The sequence below is a fragment of the Bufo gargarizans genome, chromosome 6, assembly GCF_014858855.1.
Source record: "Bufo gargarizans isolate SCDJY-AF-19 chromosome 6, ASM1485885v1, whole genome shotgun sequence".
Taxonomy (NCBI): domain Eukaryota; kingdom Metazoa; phylum Chordata; class Amphibia; order Anura; family Bufonidae; genus Bufo; species Bufo gargarizans.
Genome location: NC_058085.1, coordinates 365,233,484 through 365,257,313, shown reverse-complemented (window position 1 = coordinate 365,257,313; position 23,830 = coordinate 365,233,484). Strand labels below are relative to the sequence as shown.

Genomic DNA, 23,830 nt, shown 5'->3' with positions numbered 1-23,830 from the left:
ATGATCACGCACATAGAATTTATCAGTTACAGGAACACAACCTAAAGGCAAACAACATGTTGTATACTGATTTACCTTACAGGATAAAAATATCCAAACCCAAGGTAAGAAAAATATTAAACAAATAGGTCAAATGAAAATTCAGAACATAACCTTCAACTACAGTTTTCCTTTTATAGTTTAGATTATGCGTATATTAATTAACTTTCCCTTGACTGAGGAAGGGGTAGAGGGGTGATATCATGATAGTCCTTGGGTATATATGTCTGTAGTTTACGCTCAACACTCGTTCTGGATCAATTTCTACTATGAAACTCCTCCTGATCTGTGTGCTCCTCGGAGCAGTTGGTGAGTTCAGTGGCTGTCTTCTATGATACATATATTATTCACGTTAATACTTTTTAGTTTTCTACAGTTTTCTATAAGGAAAGAAGGTAACTTTTTCATGCATGATGTATATAACTGTATATAATATGGCTCCTTGTATTTTCTCAGCTGCTTTTGAGGATGATGATAAGATCGTAGGAGGTTACACCTGCTCTGCTTACTCCGTCCCCTACGCAGTATCTCTGAACTCCGGCTACCACTTCTGTGGAGGTACTTTGATCACCAGCCTCTGGGTGATCTCTGCTGCCCATTGCTACAAGGCGTAAGTTACCTGAATTTTGACCAAGACCGAACGATAAACGTCACATCAACTTTTGGCCTTTATCAGTTACTATTCTATATTGTGGAGCCGCCCAAAGCATTAAAAAGTAGAGTTGAGCGAACACCTGGATGTTCGGGTTCGAGAAGTTCGGCCGAACATCCCGGAAATGTTCGGGTTCGGGATCCGAACCCGATCCGAACTTCGTCCCGAACCCGAACCCCATTGAAGTCAATGGGGACCCGAACTTTTCGGCACTAAAAAGGCTGTAAAACAGCCCAGGAAAGAGCTAGAGGGCTGCAAAAGGCAGCAACATGTAGGTAAATCCCCTGCAAACAAATGTGGATAGGGAAATGAATTAAAATAAAAATTAAATAAATAAAAATTAACCAAAATCAATTGGAGAGAGGTTCCATAGCAGAGAATCTGGCTTCCCGTCACCCACCACTGGAACAGTCCATTCTCAGATATTTAGGCCCCGGAACCCAGGCAGAGGAGAGAGGTCCCGTAACAGAGAATCTGGCTTCATGTCAGCAGAGAATTAGTCTGCATGTCATAGCAGAGAATGAGGCTTCACGTCAGCCACCACTGCAAAAGTCCATTGGCATATATTTAGGCCCAGCACACACACAGGCAGAGGAGAGAGGTCCCGTAACAGAGAATCTGGCTTCATGTCAGCAGAGAATCAGTCTGCATGTCATAGCAGAGAATGAGGCTTCACGTCAGCCACCACTGCAACAGTCCATTGGCATATATTTAGGCCCAGCACACACACAGGCAGAGGAGAGAGGTCCCGTAACAGAGAATCTGGCTTCATGTCAGCAGAGAATCAGTCTGCATGTCATAGCAGAGAATGAGGCTTCACGTCAGCCACCACTGCAACAGTCCATTGTCATAAATTTAGGCCCAGCACTAGTGTTGAGCGGCATGTCCCATATTCGAATTCGCGAAATTTTGTGAATATTCGAAAGAATATTCGTAAAATATTCGCGATTATTCAAATTCGTTATTATTTCGCATATGCGATAATTCGAATTTTCGCATCGCATAATACATATGCTATGCAAAATTCACATGTGCGCTAATGAAATCGCCTTACGAAGATTCGCAACTCAATTCAATCACTAATGTATGAATGCAATGCCCTTTGCCTCTGTTCTGGGACAAGTGTAGATATTCGCATGTGCGCTAATAAAATCGCCTTACGAAGATTCGCACCTCAATCACTTTCTAGGGAATGTGAGACTTTTGGGAATCAATCGAGATACAGTGGGGGGTGATGACAGTAGTTGACAGAGTACAGATCAATGTAATCTGTAAGGTGGAAAGTAAAATAAAAAATACGAATATTCGTAAATCGAATTTTACGAAGTTCTACGTATTCGCGAATATGGTGCTATACTATATGAATGCACAGGCCTTTGCCTCTCTGTTCTGGGGACAAGTGTAGATATTTGCATTTGCGTTAATAAAATCGCCTTACGAAGATTCGCAGCTCAATTCAATCACTAATGTATGAATGCAAAGCCCTTTGCCTCTGTTCTGGGACAAGTGTAGATATTCGCATGTGCGCTAATAAAATCGCCTTACGAAGATTCGCAACTCAATTCACTAATGTATGAATGCAAAGCCCTTTGCCTCTGTTCTGGGACGTGCCGATATTCGCATGTGCGCTAATAAAATCGCCTTACGAAGATTCGCGCCTCAATCACTTTCTAGGCAATGTGAGTAAGATCTGAGCTGTTGGACCTTTGGGAAACAATCAATTATATGTGTACTGTAATTTTGTGGGGGGGGGGGAAAAAACAAAAAACGAATATTCGTTTTTACGAATATATAGCACTATATTCGAAATATTCGCGAAATCGCGAAGTTGCGATATTCGCGAAAAAAATTTGCTTTTCGAATATTCGCTCTCAACACTACCCAGCACCCAGGCAGAGGAGAGAGGTCCCGTAACAGACAATCTGGCTTCATGTCAGCAGAGAATCAGTCTGCATGTCATAGCAGAGAATGAGGCTTCACGTCAGCCACCACTGCAACAGTCCATTGGCATATATTTAGGCCCAGCACACACACAGGCAGAGGAGAGAGGTCCAGTAACAGAGAATCTGGCTTCATGTCAGCAGAGAATCAGTCTGCATGTCATAGCAGAGAATGAGGCTTCACGTCACCCACCACTGCAACAGTCCATTGGCATATATTTAGGCCTAGCACACAGGCAGAGCAGAGAGGTCCCGTAACAGACAATCTGGCTTCATGTCAGCAGAGAATCAGTCTGCATGTCATAGCAGAGAATCAGGCTTCACGTCACCCACCACTGCAACAGTCCATTGGCATATATTTAGGCCTAGCACACAGGCAGAGCAGAGAGGTCCCGTAACAGACGATCTGGCTTCATGTCAGCAGAGAATCAGTCTGCATGTCATAGCAGAGAATGAGGCTTCACGTCACCCACCACTGCAACAGTCCATTGGCATATATTTAGGCCTAGCACACAGGCAGAGCAGAGAGGTCCCGTAACAGACAATCTGGCTTCATGACAGCAGAGAATCAGTCTGCATGTCATAGCAGAGAATGAGGCTTCACGTCAGCCACCACTGCAACAGTCCATTGGCATATATTTAGGCCTAGCACACAGGCAGAGCAGAGAGGTCCCGTAACAGACAATCTGGCTTCATGACAGCAGAGAATCAGTCTGCATGTCATAGCAGAGAATGAGGCTTCACGTCAGCCACCACTGCAACAGTCCATTGGCATATATTTAGGCCCAGCACACACAGGCAGAGGAGAGAGGTCCCGTAACAGAGAATCTGGCTTCATGTCAGCAGAGAATCAGTCTGCATGTCATAGCAGAGAATGAGGCTTCACGTCAGCCACCACTGCAACAGTCCATTGGCATATATTTAGGCCTAGCACACAGGCAGAGCAGAGAGGTCCCGTAACAGACAATCTGGCTTCATGTCAGCAGAGAATCAGTCTGCATGTCATAGCAGAGAATCAGGCTTCACGTCACCCACCACTGCAACAGTCCATTGGCATATATTTAGGCCTAGCACACAGGCAGAGCAGAGAGGTCCCGTAACAGACGATCTGGCTTCATGTCAGCAGAGAATCAGTCTGCATGTCATAGCAGAGAATGAGGCTTCACGTCACCCACCACTGCAACAGTCCATTGGCATATATTTAGGCCTAGCACACAGGCAGAGCAGAGAGGTCCCGTAACAGACAATCTGGCTTCATGTCAGCAGAGAATCAGTCTGCATGTCATAGCAGAGAATGAGGCTTCACGTCAGCCACCACTGCAACAGTCCATTGGCATATATTTAGGCCTAGCACACAGGCAGAGCAGAGAGGTCCCGTAACAGACAATCTGGCTTCATGTCAGCAGAGAATCAGTCTGCATGTCATAGCAGAGAATCAGGCTTCACGTCAGCCACCACTGCAACAGTCCATTGGCATATATTTAGGCCCAGCACCCAGGCAGAGGAGAGAGGTCCCGTAACAGACAATCTGGCTTCATGTCAGCAGAGAATTAGTCTGCATGTCATAGCAGAGAATCAGGCTTCATGTCAGCCACCACTGCAACAGTCCATTGGCATATATTTAGGCCCAGCACCCAGGCAGAGGAGGGAGGTCCCGTAACAGAGAATCTGTCTTCATGTCAGCAGAGAATCAGTCTGCATGTCATAGCAGAGAATGAGGCTTCACGTCAGCCACCACTGCAACAGTCCATTGGCATATATTTAGGCCTAGCACACAGGCAGAGGAGAGGTTCATTCAACTTTGGGTAGCCTCGCAATATAATGGTAAAATGAAAATAAAAATAGGATTGAATGAGGAAGTGCCCTGGAGTCCAATAATATATGGTTATGGGGAGGTAGTTAATGTCTAATCTGGACAAGGGACGGACAGGTCCTGTGGGATCCATGCCTGGTTCATTTTTATGAACGTCAGCTTGTCCACATTGGCTGTAGACAGGCGGCTGCGTTTGTCTGTAATGACGCCCCCTGCCGTGCTGAATACACGTTCAGACAAAACGCTGGCTGCCGGGCAGGCCAGCACCTCCAAGGCATAAAAGGCTAGCTCTGGCCACGTGGACAATTTAGAGACCCAGAAGTTGAATGGGGCCGAACCATCAGTCAGTACGTGGAGGGGTGTGCACACGTACTGTTCCACCATGTTAGTGAAATGTTGCCTCCTGCTAACACGTTGCGTATCAGGTGGTGGTGCAGTTAGCTGTGGCGTGTTGACAAAAGTTTTCCACATCTCTGCCATGCTAACCCTGCCCTCAGAGGAGCTGGCCGTGACACAGCTGCCTTGGCGACCTCTTGCTCCTCCTCTGCCTTGGCCTTGGGCTTCCACTTGTTCCCCTGTGACATTTGGGAATGCTCTCAGTAGCGCGTCTACCAACGTGCGCTTGTACTCGCGCATCTTCCTATCACGCTCCAGTGCAGGAAGTAAGGTGGGCACATTGTCTTTGTAGCGTGGATCCAGCAGGGTGGCAACCCAGTAGTCCGCACAGGTTAAAATGTGGGCAACTCTGCTGTCGTTGCGCAGGCACTGCAGCATGTAGTCGCTCATGTGTGCCAGGCTGCCCAGGGGTAAGGACAAGCTGTCCTCTGTGGGAGGCGTATCGTCATCGTCCTGCCTTTCCCCCCAGCCACGCACCAGTGATGGACCCGAGCTGCGTTGGGTGCCACCCCGCTGTGACCATGCTTCATCCTCATCCTCCTCCACCTCCTCCTCATCCTCGTCCTCCTCGTCCTCCAGTAGTGGGCCCTGGCTGGCCACATTTGTACCTGGCCTCTGCTGTTGCCAAAAACCTCCCTCTGAGTCACTTCGAAGAGACTGGCCTGAAAGTGCTAAAAATGACCCCTCTTCCTCCTCCTCCTCCTCCTCCTCCTGGGCCACCTCCTCTTCCATCATCGCCCTAAGTGTTTTCTCAAGGAGACATAGAAGTGGTATTGTAACGCTGATAACGGTGTCATCGCCACTGGCCATGTTGGTGGAGTACTCGAAACAGCGCAACAGGGCACACAGGTCTCGCATGGAGGCCCAGTCATTGGTGGTGAAGTGGTGCTGTTCTGTAGTGCGACTGACCCGTGCGTGCTGCAGCTGAAACTCCACTATGGCCTGCTGCTGCTCGCACAGTCTGTCCAGCATGTGCAAGGTGGAGTTCCACCTGGTGGGCACGTCGCATATGAGGCGGTGAGCGGGAAGGCCGAAGTTACGCTGTAGCGCAGACAGGCGAGCAGCAGCAGGATGTGAACGCCGGAAGCGCGAACAGACGGCCCGCACTTTATGCAGCAGCTCTGACATGTCGGGGTAGTTGTGAATGAACTTCTGCACCACCAAATTCAGCACATGCGCCAAGCAAGGGATGTGCGTCAAATTGGCTAGTCCCAGAGCTGCAACGAGATTTCGCCCATTATCACACACCACCAGGCCGGGCTTGAGGCTCACCGGCAGCAACCACTCGTCGGTCTGTTGTTCTATACCCCGCCACAACTCCTGTGCGGTGTGGGGCCTGTCCCCCAAACATATGAGTTTCAGAATGGCCTGCTGACGTTTACCCCGGGCTGTGCTGAAGTTGGTGGTGAAGGTGTGTGGCTGACTGGATGAGCAGGTGGAAGAAGAGGAGGAGGAAGCCGAGAAGGAGGAGGTGGCAACAGGAGGCAAAGAATGTTGCCCTGCGATCCTTGGCGGCGGAAGGACGTGCGCCAAACAGCTCTCCGCCTGGGGCCCAGCTGCCACTACATTTACCCAGTGTGCAGTTAGGGAGATATAGCGTCCCTGGCCGTGCTTACTGGTCCACGTATCTGTGGTTAGGTGGACCTTGCCACAGATGGCGTTGCGCAGTGCACACTTGATTTTATCGGATACTTGGTTGTGCAGGGAAGGCACGGCTCTCTTGGAGAAGTAGTGCCGGCTGGGAACAACATACTGTGGGACAGCAAGCGACATGAGCTGTTTGAAGCTGTCTGTGTCCACCAGCCTAAATGACAGCATTTCATAGGCCAGTAGTTTAGAAATGCTGGCATTCAGGGCCAGGGATCGAGGGTGGCTAGGTGGGAATTTACGCTTTCTATCAAATGTTTGTGAGATGGAGAGCTGAACGCTGGCGTGTGACATGGTTGAGACGCTTGGTGACGGAGGTGGTGGTGGTGGTGTTGGTGGTACATCCCCTGTTTGCTGGGCGGCAGGTGCCAACGTTCCTCCAGAGGCGGAGGAAGAGGCCGAGGCGGCAGCAGCAGAATAGGCCGAGGCGGCAGCAGCAGAAGAGGTAGCAGGGGGAGCCTGAGTGACTTCCTTGGTTTTAAGGTGTTTACTCCACTGCAGTTCATGCTTTGCATGCAGGTGCCTGGTCATGCAGGTTGTGCTCAGGTTCAGAACGTTAATGCCTCGCTTCAGGCTCTGATGGCACAGCGTGCAAACCACTCGGGTCTTGTCGTCAGCACATTGTTTGAAGAAGTGCCATGCCAGGGAACTCCTTGAAGCTGCCTTTGGGGTGCTCGGTCCCAGATGGCGGCGGTCAGTAGCAGGCGGAGTCTCTTGGCGGCGGGTGTTCTGCTTTTGCCCACTGCTCCCTCTTTTGCTACGCTGTTGGCTCGGTCTCACCACTGCCTCTTCCTCCGAACTGTGAAAGTCAGTGGCACGACCTTCATTCCATGTGGGGTCTAGGACCTCATCGTCCCCTGCATCGTCTTCCACCCAGTCTTGATCCCTGACCTCCTGTTCAGTCTGCACACTGCAGAAAGACGCAGCAGTTGGCACCTGTGTTTCGTCATCATCAGAGACATGCTGAGGTGGTATTCCCATGTCCTCATCATCAGGAAACATAAGTGGTTGTGCGTCAGTGCATTCTATGTCTTTCACCGCTGGGGAAGGGCTAGGTGGATGCCCTTGGGAAACCCTGCCAGCGGAGTCTTCAAACAGCATAAGAGACTGCTGCATAACTTGAGGCTGAGACAGTTTCCCTGGTATGCATGGGGGTGATGTGACAGACTGATGGGGTTGGTTTTCAGGCGCCATCTGTGCGCTTTCTGCAGAAGACTGGGTGGGAGATAATGTGAACGTGCTGGATCCACTGTCGGCCACCCAATTGACTAATGCCTGTACCTGCTCAGGCCTTACCATCCTTAGAACGGCATTGGGCCCCACCATATATCGCTGTAAATTCTGGCGGCTACTGGGACCTGAGGTAGTTGGTACACTAGGACGTGTGGATGTGGCAGAACGGCCACGTCCTCTCCCAGCACCAGAGGGTCCACTAACACCACCACGACCATGTCCACGTCCGCGTCCCTTACTAGATGTTTTTCTCATTGTTATGGTTCACCACAACAACAAATATATTATTTGGCCCAATGTATTGTATTCAAATTCAGCGGGATATAAATTTGAGGCCTAGTATTTAGGCGCTGGGTGACCGGTATGGATTTAGTGACAGAATTAGACTTGGAAATGCACAGAAGCGTGTGTGTGAAGTTATTCTGAATGACCCTATGTGCACCTTCAATATGATCTACCCTTTTAGGGATAGATTTCAAATAGCTCTGATATAGCAGAAACGACTAAATTATGAAATTGCTAAATTGGGAATTGTATTTCAACCCAGAACAAAAAATGTGCTTTGACGGACACTAAATAACTTTGCCAGCCACAACAGGACAGCGGTAACGAGAGATTTAGCGGGATATAAATTTGAGGCCTAGTATTTAGGCGCTGGGTGACAGGTATGGGTTTAGTGACAGAATTAGATTTGGAAATGCACAGTAGCGGGTGTGTGAAGTTATTCTGAATGACCCTATGTGCACCTTGAATATTATATACCCTTTTAGGGATAGATTTCAAATAGCTCTGATATAGCAGAAACCACTAAATTATGAAATTGCTAAATTGGGAATTGTATTTCAACCCAGAACAAGAAATGTGCTTGAACGGACACTAAATAACTCGCCCAGCTACAGCACTAAGGACAGATTTAGCGGGATATAAATTTGAGGCCTAGTATTTAGGCGCTGGGTGACAGGTATGGGTTTAGTGCCAGAATTAGACTTGGAAATACACAGTAGCGGGTGTGTGTGAAGTTATTCTGAATGACCCAATGTGCACCTTGAATATTATATACCCTTTTAGGGATAGATTTCAAATAGCTCTGATATAGCAGAAACCACTAAATTATGAAATTGCTAAATTGGGAATTGTATTTCAACCCAGAACAAGAAATGTGCTTGAACGGACACTAAATAACTCGCCCAGCTACAGCACTAAGGACAGATTTAGCGGGATATAAATTTGAGGCCTAGTATTTAGGCGCTGGGTGACAGGTATGGGTTTAGTGCCAGAATTAGACTTGGAAATACACAGTAGCGGGTGTGTGTGAAGTTATTCTGAATGACCCAATGTGCACCTTGAATATTATATACCCTTTTAGGGATAGATTTCAAATAGCTCTGATATAGCAGAAACCACTAAATTATGAAATTGCTAAATTGGGAATTGTATTTCAACCCAGAACAAGAAATGTGCTTGAACGGACACTAAATAACTCGCCCAGCTACAGCACTAAGGACAGATTTAGCGGGATATAAATTTGAGGCCTAGTATTTAGGCGCTGGGTGACAGGTATGGGTTTAGTGCCAGAATTAGACTTGGAAATACACAGTAGCGGGTGTGTGTGAAGTTATTCTGAATGACCCAATGTGCACCTTGAATATTATATACCCTTTTAGGGATAGATTTCAAATAGCTCTGATATAGCAGAAACCACTAAATTATGAAATTGCTAAATTGGGAATTGTATTTCAACCCAGAACAAGAAATGTGCTTGAACGGACACTAAATAACTCGCCCAGCTACAGCACTAGGGACAGATTTAGCGGGATATAAATTTGAGGCCTAGTATTTAGGCGCTGGGTGACAGGTATGGGTTTAGTGCCAGAATTAGACTTGGAAATACACAGTAGCGGGTGTGTGTGAAGTTATTCTGAATGACCCAATGTGCACCTTGAATATTATATACCCTTTTAGGGATAGATTTCAAATAGCTCTGATATAGCAGAAACCACTAAATTATGAAATTGCTAAATTGGGAATTGTATTTCAACCCAGAACAAGAAATGTGCTTGAACGGACACTAAATAACTCGCCCAGCTACAGCACTAAGGACAGATTTAGCGGGATATAAATTTGAGGCCTAGTATTTAGGCGCTGGGTGACCGGTATGGATTTAGTGACAGAATTAGACTGGGATATGGCCAAAAAATAAACAGACTATTGCTGGTTAAATGCACTTGGTGTGACAGCTTCACCCTGATGTAGGCTTTAGCCAAAAAACAACCACACCATTGAGGGTTAAATGCACTTGGTGACAGGCGCAGCTTGCCCCTGATTTAGTATATGGCCAAAAAATGAACAGACTATTGCTGGTTAAATGCACTTGGTGTGACAGCTTCACCCTGATGTAGGCTTTAGCCAAAAAACAACCACACCATTGAGGGTTAAATGCACTTGGTGACAGGCGCAGCTTGCCCCTGATTTTGTATATGGCCAAAAAATGAACAGACTATTGCTGGTTAAATGCACTTGGTGTGACAGCTTCACCCTGATGTAGGCTTTAGCCAAAAAACAACCACACCATTGAGGGTTAAATGCACTTGGTGACAGGCGCAGCTTGCCCCTGATGTAGTATATGGCCAAAAAATGAACAGACTATTGCTGGTTAAATGCACTTGGTGTGACAGCTTCACCCTGATGTAGGCTTTAGCCAAAAAACAACCACACCATTGAGGGTTAAATGCACTTGGTCGCAGCTTGTGCTGGCGCACCACAAGACACAAAATGGCCGCCGATCACCCCAGAAAAATGTGACTGACAAACGGTCTGGGCAGCCTAAAAACAGTGAGCAATTGAGGATCAGCAGCTCAATGATCCACAGCTGCAGATCGATCAGTTAATCAAGTCCTTTGGAGGAGTTAATCTGCCTAATCTCGCCCTACTGTCGCAGCCGCAACCTCTCCCTACGCTAATCAGAGCAGAGTGACGGGCGGCGCTATGTGACTCCAGCTTAAATAGAGGCTGGGTCACATGGTGCTCTGGCCAATCACAGCCATGCCAATAGTAGGCATGGCTGTGATGGCCTCTTGGGGCAAGTAGTATGACGCTTGTTGATTGGCTGCTTTGCAGCCTTTCAAAAAGCGCCAAGAAAGCGTCACAAAAGCGCGAAGAAAGCGACGAACACCGAACCCGAACCCGGACTTTTACGAAAATGTCCGGGTTCGGGTCCGTGTCACGGACACCCCAAAATTCGGTACGAACCCGAACTATACAGTTCGAGTTCGCTCATCCCTATTAAAAAGCATTCGAGGTTTTGAAGCTAGTTTTGTTTGTAAAAATGGTTGCTAAAAAAGGGAGACAATTCAATAGACAAGTTTTGTGGGACTAAAAAAATGATTTGCATTTCAATGCTCTAAAGATTGGTAATGGCCCTGGGGATCATAACCAGAATATATCAGAAACTTATGGCCAATAATAAGAACAGGTCATCAGTGTTTTAGCAATAAAAAAAAATTTAAATGAAAGAAGGAAAAATTATGTTCAGATGTTATTTATATGTGACACAGTGAAAGTAAATTTGTTTGTACCCGTTTTCTATAATTTTGCCAATTTATAGAATACAAAGAGTTTCATATTACAGTTACAAGGTGGTGATAGGACACAAATGAATTACCAATATATTAATACAAAGTCCTGACACATTTTTGTTTTTAGGAATGAGGGGATTCTGTATTAAATAAAAAACAGTTAGTGTTAGCAGAGCATTTACTGTATAATGTCCATTTTGTATAAATTGAGAACACTAATCCGAGGAATGGGGGTTTAAGGACAAGGTTTGCGTACATAAAGAAAAAATCCAGAACAATAAAAGACAAAGGACTGGAGCCACAAATACATAGTAATTCATCTAATTATCACCATTATGTATTAGACCGATAGATATACTGTATGTGTGATATTAGCTGCCCCATGTTCAACCATTGAAAAATAACTTCAAAAAATTATTAGATTTCTATTTTTTCCTCACCAGACATCAAAAGAAACAGGGCATTTATTTGGGTAAAGATAAATTGCTATGCCATTCACAGTGTATGGACAACTATGGTGCTGTTTCTGAAAGAAAGCACAAATATTTACCCAAAAACACTAATGCATTTTAAAATATTTATGAAATGAATTTAGGATCACAAATGGATTTTTCTAATTTTTGCAGGAGCATGCAGGTCAGACTGGGAGAACACAACATCTTTTCCAGTGAAGGCACCGAACAGTTCATCAACTCCGCCAGAGTCATCAGACATGGAAGCTACAACTCCAGAACCCTGGACAACGACATCATGTTGATCAAGTTGGCCTCTCCCGCCACTCTCAACTCTTACGTCAAGACTGTTGGTCTGCCCGGTGGCTGCGCTGCTTCTGGAACCAGCTGTCTGATCTCTGGATGGGGCAACACCCTCAGCAGTGGAAGTAAGTCAAGTACTGCCAATAATGTTACTGGAACGGCAAGTAAAAATGAGTAGTGGTTATTGACACAATGTAAGATGGAGTTTACTCAGAGGTGGGAATTACTGACACCAAATGAGCTGAAGTTTCTACAAAGGTGGAGTGAAGTCATTTTAAGACAAATCTGATACATTTAGAATTTACTTAAATGAGCAAAACATTAAACATTTTCTAGGACCTCAATGATTGGTCGGTGTAGAAATTTTTGAAAGGATGTTTCTTTAGAATTTTTTATGTATTTATACAATAGGTCTCATAATATATCAGATCCAATGTCAATCTTTTTTAATATTTTTCATATAAAATTATGTGTAGCAAATAGTAACAGACCCATGATTAATGGATATTATAGGTGTGGAACAATATGTGTCATATAGATATGAACCACAAACTGCTATGACGTAGAAACTATACTGTATCAGGGAGCATAAAGCTTAAAAGGGTTTCCCCAGATTTTAAAACTGATGATCTATCCTCCGGAAAGGTCATCAGTATCTGATCGGTGTTGTCCTGACACCGGGAATCCGCTGTTTGAGAAGGCACTGATGCTTGCAATAGCACCGCAGACTTCTAACAGCTTCCTCATTGGTCACATGGCCTAAGCTCAGCTCAGCCCCATTAATGCACTGAGATGCAATATCAAGCATAGTTGCTATACAATGGACGGCACTGTGCCTGGTGAGCAGAGAGAAGGCTTTGGCTCTTATGTGAGAGCCGGCAACTTCTCCAAGAGTTGATCATCAGGGGAATCCGAGTGTTGAATTCACGCCTATCAAATACTAATGAGTAGTGACCCATCAGTGGGATAGTTTATCAGTTCAAAAAATTTCACAAAAACCCACTAAAAGTCAAAGAAAATGTGCAAACACTGTGAATGATCATTTTATGTTTCTTTCTACATACAATATGCTGAAAATGTATATTCACTTATCTTTAGCAAACATGCCCAGCCTCCTGCAGTGCCTGAACGCCCCCATCCTGACTGCCGCCCAGTGTAGCAGCGCCTACCCAGGAGAGATCACCACCAACATGATCTGTGTTGGATACATGGAAGGAGGCCAGGATTCCTGCCAGGTAAATGGATCTTCTTTTTCTCATAACTTTCAGATCTGTGACTGTAGAATGTGGACTGTTACAAGGACATATAGTCTTTAAAAGGCCGTTATTCCCATTTCATGAAGACGACCTGTCACTACAATGTGTTTATATAAATGTATCATAAAAAAATCTAAAACTTGTTTCTCTAAATTATGCAGTTTAAAAATATTGTGAGGATAGCAGATTCTTAAAAGGATGATATAGACCAGGGTTAGGCTTGACGAGCCTGGCATTAATGTGTTACCACAAAAATTGGTATAGACATCACAGAGTCTCATTGAAAATGTCACTGTATTTGTAGATGCAATATTTGAGAGACAATATTTGAGAGCAGAGGTGTAGCTATATTGAGTACAGAGGTCACACTCAGGACATGCTGAAAGATGGTCAAAAATCCTTGTGCCATATTAGAAAGACACAACTGTTATAAATATTACATGATTGTTTTGAGCCCCAAAAGCTCCAATTTACATCTCTGGGAAGGAAACTTCTGTAGCCGCATCTCAGAATATACAGTAGCTACAGATTATTCATTACCTCCAGTTGATTCAAAGTCTAACATTTTGTCTCTATATTTTCTCAGGGTGACTCTGGTGGACCCGTGGTCTGCAATGGACAGCTCCAAGGTATTGTTTCTTGGGGATATGGCTGTGCCCTCAGGAACTATCCTGGTGTCTACACCAAGGTCTGCAACTACAACTCCTGGATCTCTAGCACCATGGCTGCCAACTAACTTGTCATTTGTTGCTCTGTTACTGGACACCTATCATATTTTATTATTTTTTCTAAAAAAAAAATAAAAAAAAATATTTAAAAAATCCTCTCATTTTTATTTGTATTTATTACTTTCAATCATAAAAAAATGTTTGAGTCCAGCAACTTATCATGATACAAAAAAAAAAACTTAATCAGAAAGGCTACCCTTTTAGCTGCTCTTTGTAGACTAAGGGGCACATTTATTAATACTGGCGTTTTAGACGCCGGTCTTAATAACCCCTATACCTCGAGGTGGATCTTCATAACTTCGGCAGATCCACAGCCACATCTAAATGTAAGACAGCTTACTTGCTGTTTAACATTTTGACCATTTTCTACAAATAAAAAAAAAATTTCCCACCCTTTCCACGCAAATTTTCGAAGACCTTGCATGAGCGGGGAGAAGTCACAGATTGCAGCTCAAATAACAACGTATTTCTGTTTAATAAATAACTCCCTAAGACTTCATGCGCTTGACCGTATGGTTCATTAATTTGTCTTCTGCATTTTTTGTGTATAGAACCTTAACCCTTCATTTCTATAGTGCAATTCACATTTCAATAAAAATTCAGTACTTCAGTTTATAGCATATAGAAGGGCTGGAAGGTAAGGATAAGTGAACCAGTTCTAACTGAACTGGGTTCGGACCGAACGTAGCTATTTTTCTGATGGCAGACAAACCGAAAGATTTTCTTTTTTTTTTTGGGATGAATCTACTGCACTTTTTGGGAGGAAAAAAGCACTAGGAAGGAAGAAGAAGGGCACTCACGTGACTCTTAGAGGGGGTGGGCCTGCCCTGATTGGCTCCCAGGCTTACAGCCTGGCATTGGCATTGGCAGTAACATGGACACTAGTGGCCTCATAACAGGGTCATTAGCGCTGCCTTCATCGACACCCTCCAGTTCCTCTTGCTCATCGAAGTGAAATGTAGGTCCCACATCTTCTGTCCCCCTCGCCAAATCATATTTGTCAGCATCCCCTCCAGGATGTGAAGGAGTGGAATGACAATATTCATCTCATATTTATGCTGACTGATAAATAAAGTGGCCTTATCAAAGAGCCTGAGCAAACAGCACATGTCCTGCATGAGCTGCCACTGGCTAACGTGGAAGTTACACCAGTGGGTAGACCTGTCTATCAGCAGCATAAAGAAATACTGAAAGTGGCAGCAATTGAAGAAGATGCATGTGGCAAAATATTAGACCACCCTTAAATACTGACGCACAGTAAGTCAATGTATCAACTAACAGATTAACTATCACCCTAAGTTCACACCTGAGCGATTTACAGCGCGTTCAAACGCGCTGTAAAACGCTCAACACATGAAAACCAATGCTTCCCTATGGGAATGGTTCTCACCTGGGCGTTTTACAGCGCGTACGATCGCGCTGTAAAACGCCCGATGCATAAGCAAGTTCTTGAGCTTCTTTGGGGCGTTTTGACGCGCGTTTGTGGCCATAGGACACTGCAGTCAATGACACAAACGCGCGTCAAACGCGCGTTTACTATTACAAAAAACGTGCATAAAAACGCGCGACAAAAACGCGCGTTGAACGCGCGTTTCAGAAACGCTCAGGTGTGAAAGCAGGGTCAGTGATGTCCCGAACTATTTGCCGGCGAACATAGCATATGCGATGTTCTGTCCGCCCCCTATACATCATCATTGAGTAAACTTTGACCCTGTACCTCACAGTCAGCAGACACATTCCAGCCAATCAGCAGCAGACCCTCCCTCCCAGACCCTCCCACCTCCTGGACAGCATCTATTTTAGATTAATTCGGAAGCTGCATTCTCAGTGAGAGGAGGTACAGTGCTGCTGCTGCTACTGCTGCTGATTCAATAGGGAAAGCGTTAGCTAGGGCATTGTTCTGTGTCCACAGACTCATCTGCTGTAAGGACAGCGTCCTGACAGCACCCCAAAAAGCCCTTTTCAGGGCTGGTACATCAGTCTGCTTTTTTTTTAATATATATATATATATATTGCAGTTGCCTAGCTGCCCATGTGTGAGAGGCTGCAGGCTCAGTCATAGACAGCACTGTGTGCACACCATTCATACAGGGTGTGACAGAAAATACCTCGCAGATAAAAAAAAAATTCTATTTAATATTTTTCTGTGACATAATCACATTTGCAAGCCCGTGTGTGTCAGGCCCACACAGACTGTACTGTGGCCACTGGGTAGTGGCTAGGCCACCACTCATACCGTTACAGGGTGTCATTCACTCAAATACCTTGCAGATAAAAAAAATTCTATTTAAAAAAATTCTGTGATATAATCACATTTGCAAGCCCGTGTGTGTCAGGCCCACACAGACTGTACTGTGGCCACTGGGTAGTGGCTAGGCCACCACTCATACCGTTACAGGGTGTCATTCACTCAAATACCTTGCAGATAAAAAAAATTCTATTTAAAAAAATTCTGTGATATAATCACATTTGCAAGCCCGTGTGTGTCAGGCCCACACAGACTGTATTGTGGCCACTGGCTAGTGGCTAGGCCTCCACTCATACCGTTACAGGGTGTCATTCACTCAAATACCTTGCATATAAAAAAAAATCTATTAAAAAACATTTCTGTGATATAATCACATTTGAAAATTGCAAGCCCGTGTGTGTCAGGCACACACAGACTGTATTGTGGCCACTGGCTAGTGGCTAGGTCTCCACTCATACCGTTACAGGGTGTCATTTACTTAAATACCTTGCAGATAAAAAAAATTATATTAAAATAATTTCTGTGATATAATCACATTTCCAAGCCTGTGTGTGTGTCAGGCCCACACAGACTGTATTGTGGCCACTGGCTAGTGGCTAGGCCTCCACTCATACCGTTACAGGGTGTCATTCACTCAAATACCTTGCAGATAAAAAAAATTATATTAAGAAATTATCTGTGATATAATCACATTTGCAAGCCCGTGTGTGTCAGGCCCACACAGACTGTATTGTGGCCACTGGCTAGTGGCTAGGCCTCCACTCATACCGTTACAGTGTGTCATTCACTCAAATATCTTGCAGATAAAAAAAATTATATTTAAAATTTTTCTGTGATATAATCACATTTGCAAATTGCAAGCCCGTGTGTGTCAGGCCCACACAGACTGTATTGTGGACACTGGCTAGGCCTCCACTCATACTGTTACAGGGTGTCATTCACTCAAATACCTTGCAGATAAAAAAAATTCTATTAAGAAATTTTCTGTGATATAATCACATTTGCAAATTGCAAGCCCGTGTGTGTCAGGCCCACACAGACTGTATTGTAGCCACTGGCTAGTGGCTAGGCCTCCACTCATACCATTACAGGTGTCATTTACTCAAATACCTTGCAGATAAAAAAAATTCTATTAAAAATGTTTTGTGATATAATCACATTTGCAAGCTCGTGTGTGTGTCAGGCCGACACAGACTGTATTGTGGCCACTGGCTAGTGGCTAGGCTTCCACTCATACCGTTACAGGGTGTCATTCACTCAAATACCTTACAGATAAAAAATAATTCTATTAAGAAATTTTCTGTGATATAATCACATTTGCAAGCCTGTGTGTGTCAGGCCCACACAGACTGTATTGTGGCCACTGGCTAGTGGCTAGGCCTCCACTCATACCGTTGCAGGGTGTCATTCACTCAAATACCTTGCAGATAAAAAAAATTCTATTTAAAATTTTTCTGTGATATAATTACATTTGCAAATTGCAAGCCCGTGTGTGTCAGGCCCACACAGACTGTATTGTGGACACTGGCTAGTGGCTAGGCTTCCACTCATACCGTTACAGGGTGTCATTCACTCAAATACCTTGCAAATAAAGAAAATTCTATTAAAAAATGTTCTGTGATATAACCACATTTGCAAGCCCATGTGTATCAGGCCCACACAGACTGTACTGTGCCCACTGCCCACCACTTATATAGGGTGGCACAGTACCTTGCACGCATAGTACCACTTATCTAAAAAAGAAATGACAGGCAGAGGCAGGCCACCCCGCAGGGGCCGTCATGGTCGTGGTGCTGTGATTTCCACTGGCCCTGGAATAGTGTTCAGAGGCCACGTACCCTGAACCCAAAAAATTCTGAGAAAATAGTTGACTGGCTTACACAGGACACCCAATCTTCAACAGCTTCCGCTAAGAACCTTGACGCACCATCCTCCTCCAGCTCAGCTTTGGTCACCTGCTCTCAAGTTACCACTCTCCCCCCCGCCGTCACCACCACCACTACCACCACAGCCACCACAGCCGCTTCACTTGATCCCTCAGAGGAGTTATTTACACATCAGTTGGATGAAATTAGTGATGCGCAACCATTATTGCCAGGGGATGTAGATAACAGGGATATGTCTCAGTCAGGCAGCATTACACACATGGACGTACAGTGTGATAATGATGATGATGATGTTGTACCCGCTGCTGCTTCCTTTGCTGAGGTGTCAGATACAAGTTAAGTGGTTGATGATGACGCTGTGTCCGTGGATGCCACGTGGGTGCCTGCTCGAAGAGAAGAAGAAGAGGGGGAAAGTTCAGAAGGGGAATCAGAGAGAAGGAGGAGACGAGTTGGAAGCAGGGGGAGATCGTAGCAAGGAGCTGGTGGTACAGTCAGACAGCATGTATCGCCACCCAGGGTCAGCCAGACAGCACGCCAATCAACGCATGCTGTTGCCACCACCAGAATGCCGTCATTGCAAAGCTCAGTAGTGTGGCATTTTTTTTGTGTGTCTGCCTCTGACAACAGCGATGCCATTTGCAACCTGTGCCAAAAGAAATTGAGTCGTGGGAAATCCAACACCCACCTAGGTACAACTGCTTTGCGAAGGCACATCACAAACGCCTATGGGATCAATACATGATGACGAGTAGCAGCAGCACACAAGCTCAAAGCCACGTCAACCACTGCTGTCCTCCTTGCCCCCTCTCAACCACCCGCCACTCTGCCTCTCACCTTCAGCAGTTCCATCTCATCTGCCCACAGTCAGGTGTCTGTAAAGGAAATGTTTGAGCGTGAGAAGCCAATGTCACAGAGTCACCCCCTTGCCCGGCGTCTGACAGCTGGCTTGACGGAACTCTTAGCCCGCCAGCTTTCACCATACCAGCTGGTGGAGTCTGAGGCCTTCAAAAAATTTGTCACTATTGGGACACCACAGTGGAAGGTACCCAGACAAATTTTTTTTTTCAAATAAGGCAATCCCAAACCTCTACTCAGTGATTTAAAAGGAAGTCATGGCATCTCTGGCATACAGTGTTGGGGCAAGGGTCCATCTGACCACTGATACCTGGTCTGCAAAGCACAGTCAGGGCAGGTATATCACCTACACTGCGCATTGGGTCAACCTGCTGACGGCTGCCAAGCATGGAATGCGTGGCTCTGCAGCGGAGTTGGTTACACCGCCACGACTTGCAGGCAGGCCTACTGCCACCTCCTCTACTCCTCCTACTCCATCCTCTTCCATAACCTCCTCGGCTGAGTTCTCTTCTGCTGCGGCGTCTGGCTGCACATCAACTGAATCCCCCCAGCTCCCCAGGGGCTATTCCACATCCCGGATACGACAGTGTCACGCTGTCTTGGGGTTGACTTGCCTGAAAGCAGAGCGCCACACCGGACCAGCACTCCTGTCCACCCTGAACACACAGGTGGATCAGTGGCTGACCCCGCACAAACTGGAGATCGGCAAAGTGGTGTGTGACAATGGAAGCAATTTGTTGGCGGCATTGAATTTGGGCAAAATGTCACATGTGCCGTGCATGGCACATGTGTTGAATCTCTTCGTACAACGCTTTGTGTCTAAGTACCCAGGCTTACAGGACGTCCTCAAGCAGGCCAGGAAGGTGTGTGGCCATTTCAGGCGTTCCTACACGGCCATGGCGCACTTTCCAGACATTCAGCGCCGAAACAACATGCCAGTGAAGCGCTTTATTTGTGACAGCCCGACACATTGGAATTCAACACTCCTAATGTTCGACCGCCTGCTCCAACAAGAAAAAGCCGTCAAAGAGTATTTGTATGACCGGAGTGCTAGGACAGCCTCTGCGGAGCTGGGATTTTTTTTGCCACGTTACTGGACGCTCATGCGCACTGCCTGTAGGCTCATGCGTCCTTTTGAGGAGGTGACAAACCTAGTCAGTCACACCGAAGGCACCATCAGCGACCTCATCCCATTTGTTTTCTTCCTGAAGCGTGCCCTGCGAAGAGTGCTGGATCAGGCTGTAGATGAGCGTGAAGAGGAAGAGGAAGAGTTGTGGTCACTATCACTACCAGAAACAGCCTTGTCATCATCGCTTGCCGGACCTGCGGCAACGCTGGAAGAGGAGTATGAGGAAGAGGAGTCAGAGGAGGAATGCGGCTTTGAGGAGGAGGTAGACCAACCACAGCAGGCATCCCAGGGTGCTCGTTGTTGTCACCTATCTGGGACCCGTGGTGTTGTACGTGGCTGGGGGGAAGAACAGACCGTCAATGACATCAGTGAGGAGAAGGAACGGGAAATGAGTAGCTCGGCATCCAACCTTGTGCAAATGGGGTCTTTCATGCTGTCATGTCTGTTGAGGGACCCTCGTATAAAAAGGATGAAGAAGAGCGACCTGTACTGGGTGGCCACGCTACTAGACCCCTGGTATAAGCAGAAAGTGGCGGAAATGTTACCAAATTACCGGAAGTCAGAAAGGATGCAGCAGTTCAAAACCAAAAAAAAAAAATGCTTTACACAGCTTATAAGGGGGATGTCACAGCACAACGGGAATCTAACAGGGGAAGAGGTCAAAGTAATCCTCCTCCTACCACTGCAGCAAGGACAGGACGCTTTACAGATGTGTTGTTGATGGAGGACATGCAGAGCTTTTTCAGTCCTACACATCGCCACAGCCCTTCAGGATCCAGTCTTAGAGAACGACTCGACCGACAGGTAGCAGACTACCTCACCTTAACTGCAGATATCGACACTATGAGGAGCGATGAACCCCTTGACTACTGGGTGTGCAGGCTTGACTTGTGGCCTGAACTATCCCAGTTTGCGATAGAACTTCTGGCCTGCCCCGCTTCAAGTGTCCTGTCAGAAAGGACCTTTAGTGCAGCAGGAGGCATTGTCACTGACAAAAGAAGTCGCCTCGGTCAAAAAAGTGTTGATTACCTCACCTTCATTAAGATGAATGAGGCATGGATCCCGAAGGGACTGACAGTGGGGGATACGTTTGACTAACAAAAGGCCTGATGACATGCCTTGGCCTCAAAATGGTCCCTACGCTGCTGTATTTAATGTCTGCATACCGGATGACTTTCGTGAATTGTCCGCCACCAACTAGGGTTCAAGCTGCAATGTTTTAGTCACCTTTCTGCCTGGAAAACATCAATTTTTAGCAGCGGCTGCAACAATACCTAATTTTTCTGGCCTCTAGTGCTGCACTGTGGCTGCAAAAACAAAACAAAAAAAAAGGCACATACATGTGTCAATTCCCCTTCGTGATCGGTACGTTGTTGTGGTGAAGGGGCTTGCGTATCACAATGAAGCGATCATCACCTCTATGATTGTGTTGGCAATGTTGCCACACCCCAGATAAGGCCGTTGCTTCATTATGATCAGACCAAAAGCGATCGGCTGGATAATTTTTCATATAAAAAACATTATTTTTCTTTTTTTTTTTAAGTTGTATGGGTTTTTAATACATAAAATAAACTATTAAGAGACTTTATTATGATTTTTTTTATTAGAAATAATGCAGACAATTTAAAAAATCCCCATCAATTCCAATACAAAGCAAGTACAGAGCTCAGAACAAAATTATTTCAGGATCTCGTTAATTCGACAATGATTAATCAATTCGACACACGTCCCCGGATAGGGGACATAAGAGGGATTAAACTGATGAGAATAGTACTACAGAAAATACCACTCATATCGGGTGTGACAGTAAATTGCACGGCGCAGACGCAGTGACCGTGGTGTGGATTCAAACAAAGGGGAGGGAGCCAGCATTTTTTTAACCATCTTCCCCTTCGAAAAATCAATTCAATTCACCTTTTGGGGACCCTTGGTGTTGTACGTGGCTGGGTGGAGGAAGAAACCTTCAATGACATTAACGGGACATGGCTAGCTTGGTATCCAACCTTGTGCAAATGGACTGTTTGCTGTTGTTTGCGGTGCATTAAAAGGCGAGTTTGGTCTGTCAATGTCTGTGAAGCGGGCGTAACCCTTACACTACCTGATCGATACAACATCATACCTGATGGTATACACACACTGGATGTTTTAAACCACGTTGTTCAAAAAAATTTAGGATTGTTAGGTTATTTATGCCCTTTATGGATTAAAATCCAACTCTGCGTCAACTATGTAATTTTCCATGGGAGTTTTGCCATGGATCCCCCCCCTCCCGGCATGCCACAGTCCAGGTGTTAGTCCCCTTGAAACAACTTTTCCATCACTACTGTGGCTAGAAAGAGTCCCTGTGGATTTTAAAATTCGCCTGCCTATTGAAGTCAATGGCGGTTCGCCCGTTCACGAACATTAGCAGAAATTCGCATTCGCCGTTCGCGAACGGAAAATGTTATGTTCGCGACATCTCTAATAACTATGTAGGTAGCAGCAGTTCAATAAGCTGCGCATGGCAATATATTAGACCGACCTTTAATATTGAGGCACAATAAGTCTATGTTTAAAGTTGAGGATTAACTGTGAATGTGGCAGCAGTTCAACAAGATGCGAATAGCAATATATTAGACTGTTTTTTAAATACTGAGGCACAGTAAGTCTATGTATAAACTAACTGATTAACTATGCATGTGGTAGCAGTTCCACAAGATGCAAGTGGCAATTACACTTAGGCCTAGTTCACACGAACGTGTGTGATCTGTGGCCGTATTGCGGCCCGCAAATCGCGGGTCGCAATACACGGCCACAGTTCCGTGTGCATTCCGATTCACGGATGCGGACCCATTCACTTCAATGGGTCCGCAAATCCGGAATAGCGGAACGGCCGCACGGTACGGGACCCCTCGGAAGCACTACGGAGTGCTTCCGTGGGGTTACGTCCCGTACCTCCGTTCCGCAAAAAGATAGAACATGTCCTATCTTTTAGCGGAACGGGCGGATCGCGGACCCATTAAAGTGAATGGGTCCGCGATCCGATGCGGCTGACCTACGGCCGGCGATCGTGCATTGCGGCCCGCTGTTTGCGGGCCGCAGCACGAGCACGGGTCACACACGTTCGTGTGAACTCGGCCTTAACCTGCAGTGTCCCTGCTGTCTCTGTAAGCTTTCCCTACAGTTTCAAAAAACTCTATGATCTCCCTGCACTGGCCCTGTCAATTTAACAAAGATGCATATATATGTGATTACTGTAACAATACCCAAAGTGTAGCAGCAATTTACCTGTGTGTATTAAGGTGAAATTGAGCTTCAAGCATCAATCGTCCATTTAACTGCAAATGTGTCAGCAGTTAAACAAGATGCAGACGGCGGTATGTTAGACTGCCCATTATTATGAGGCACAGTAATTCTATATATAAACTAAGAGATTAAATGCAAATGTGTAAGCAGTTAAAAAAAGATGCAGACGGCGATATATTTGACCGCCTTTTATACTGAGGCACAGTTATTCTATATATAAATTAATAATTTAACTAGGATTGTGGCAGCAGGTGAACAAGATGCACGTGGCGATTGCACTCAACCTGCACTGTCCTTGCAATCTCTCCATGCTCTCCCTACAGTGTCTAAAAACTCTCCCTATGATCTCCCTACACTGTTCCTGAACTCTCCGCATCTAATATTCTACAATTA

General features: G+C 45.6%; 1 protein-coding gene across 1 annotated transcript; it reads left to right on the top strand.

Annotated features, from left to right (window-relative positions):
- The first annotated feature begins 473 nt into the window (after window positions 1-473).
- Window positions 474-14,042, top strand: LOC122942232 (trypsin-like). Its single transcript, XM_044299736.1, has 4 exons — window positions 474-649; window positions 11,922-12,175; window positions 13,149-13,285; window positions 13,893-14,042. Exons 1-4 carry the CDS (start codon window positions 474-476, stop codon window positions 14,040-14,042), a joined length of 717 nt encoding a protein of 238 aa, XP_044155671.1.
- Window positions 14,043-23,830: the final 9,788 nt, after the last annotated feature.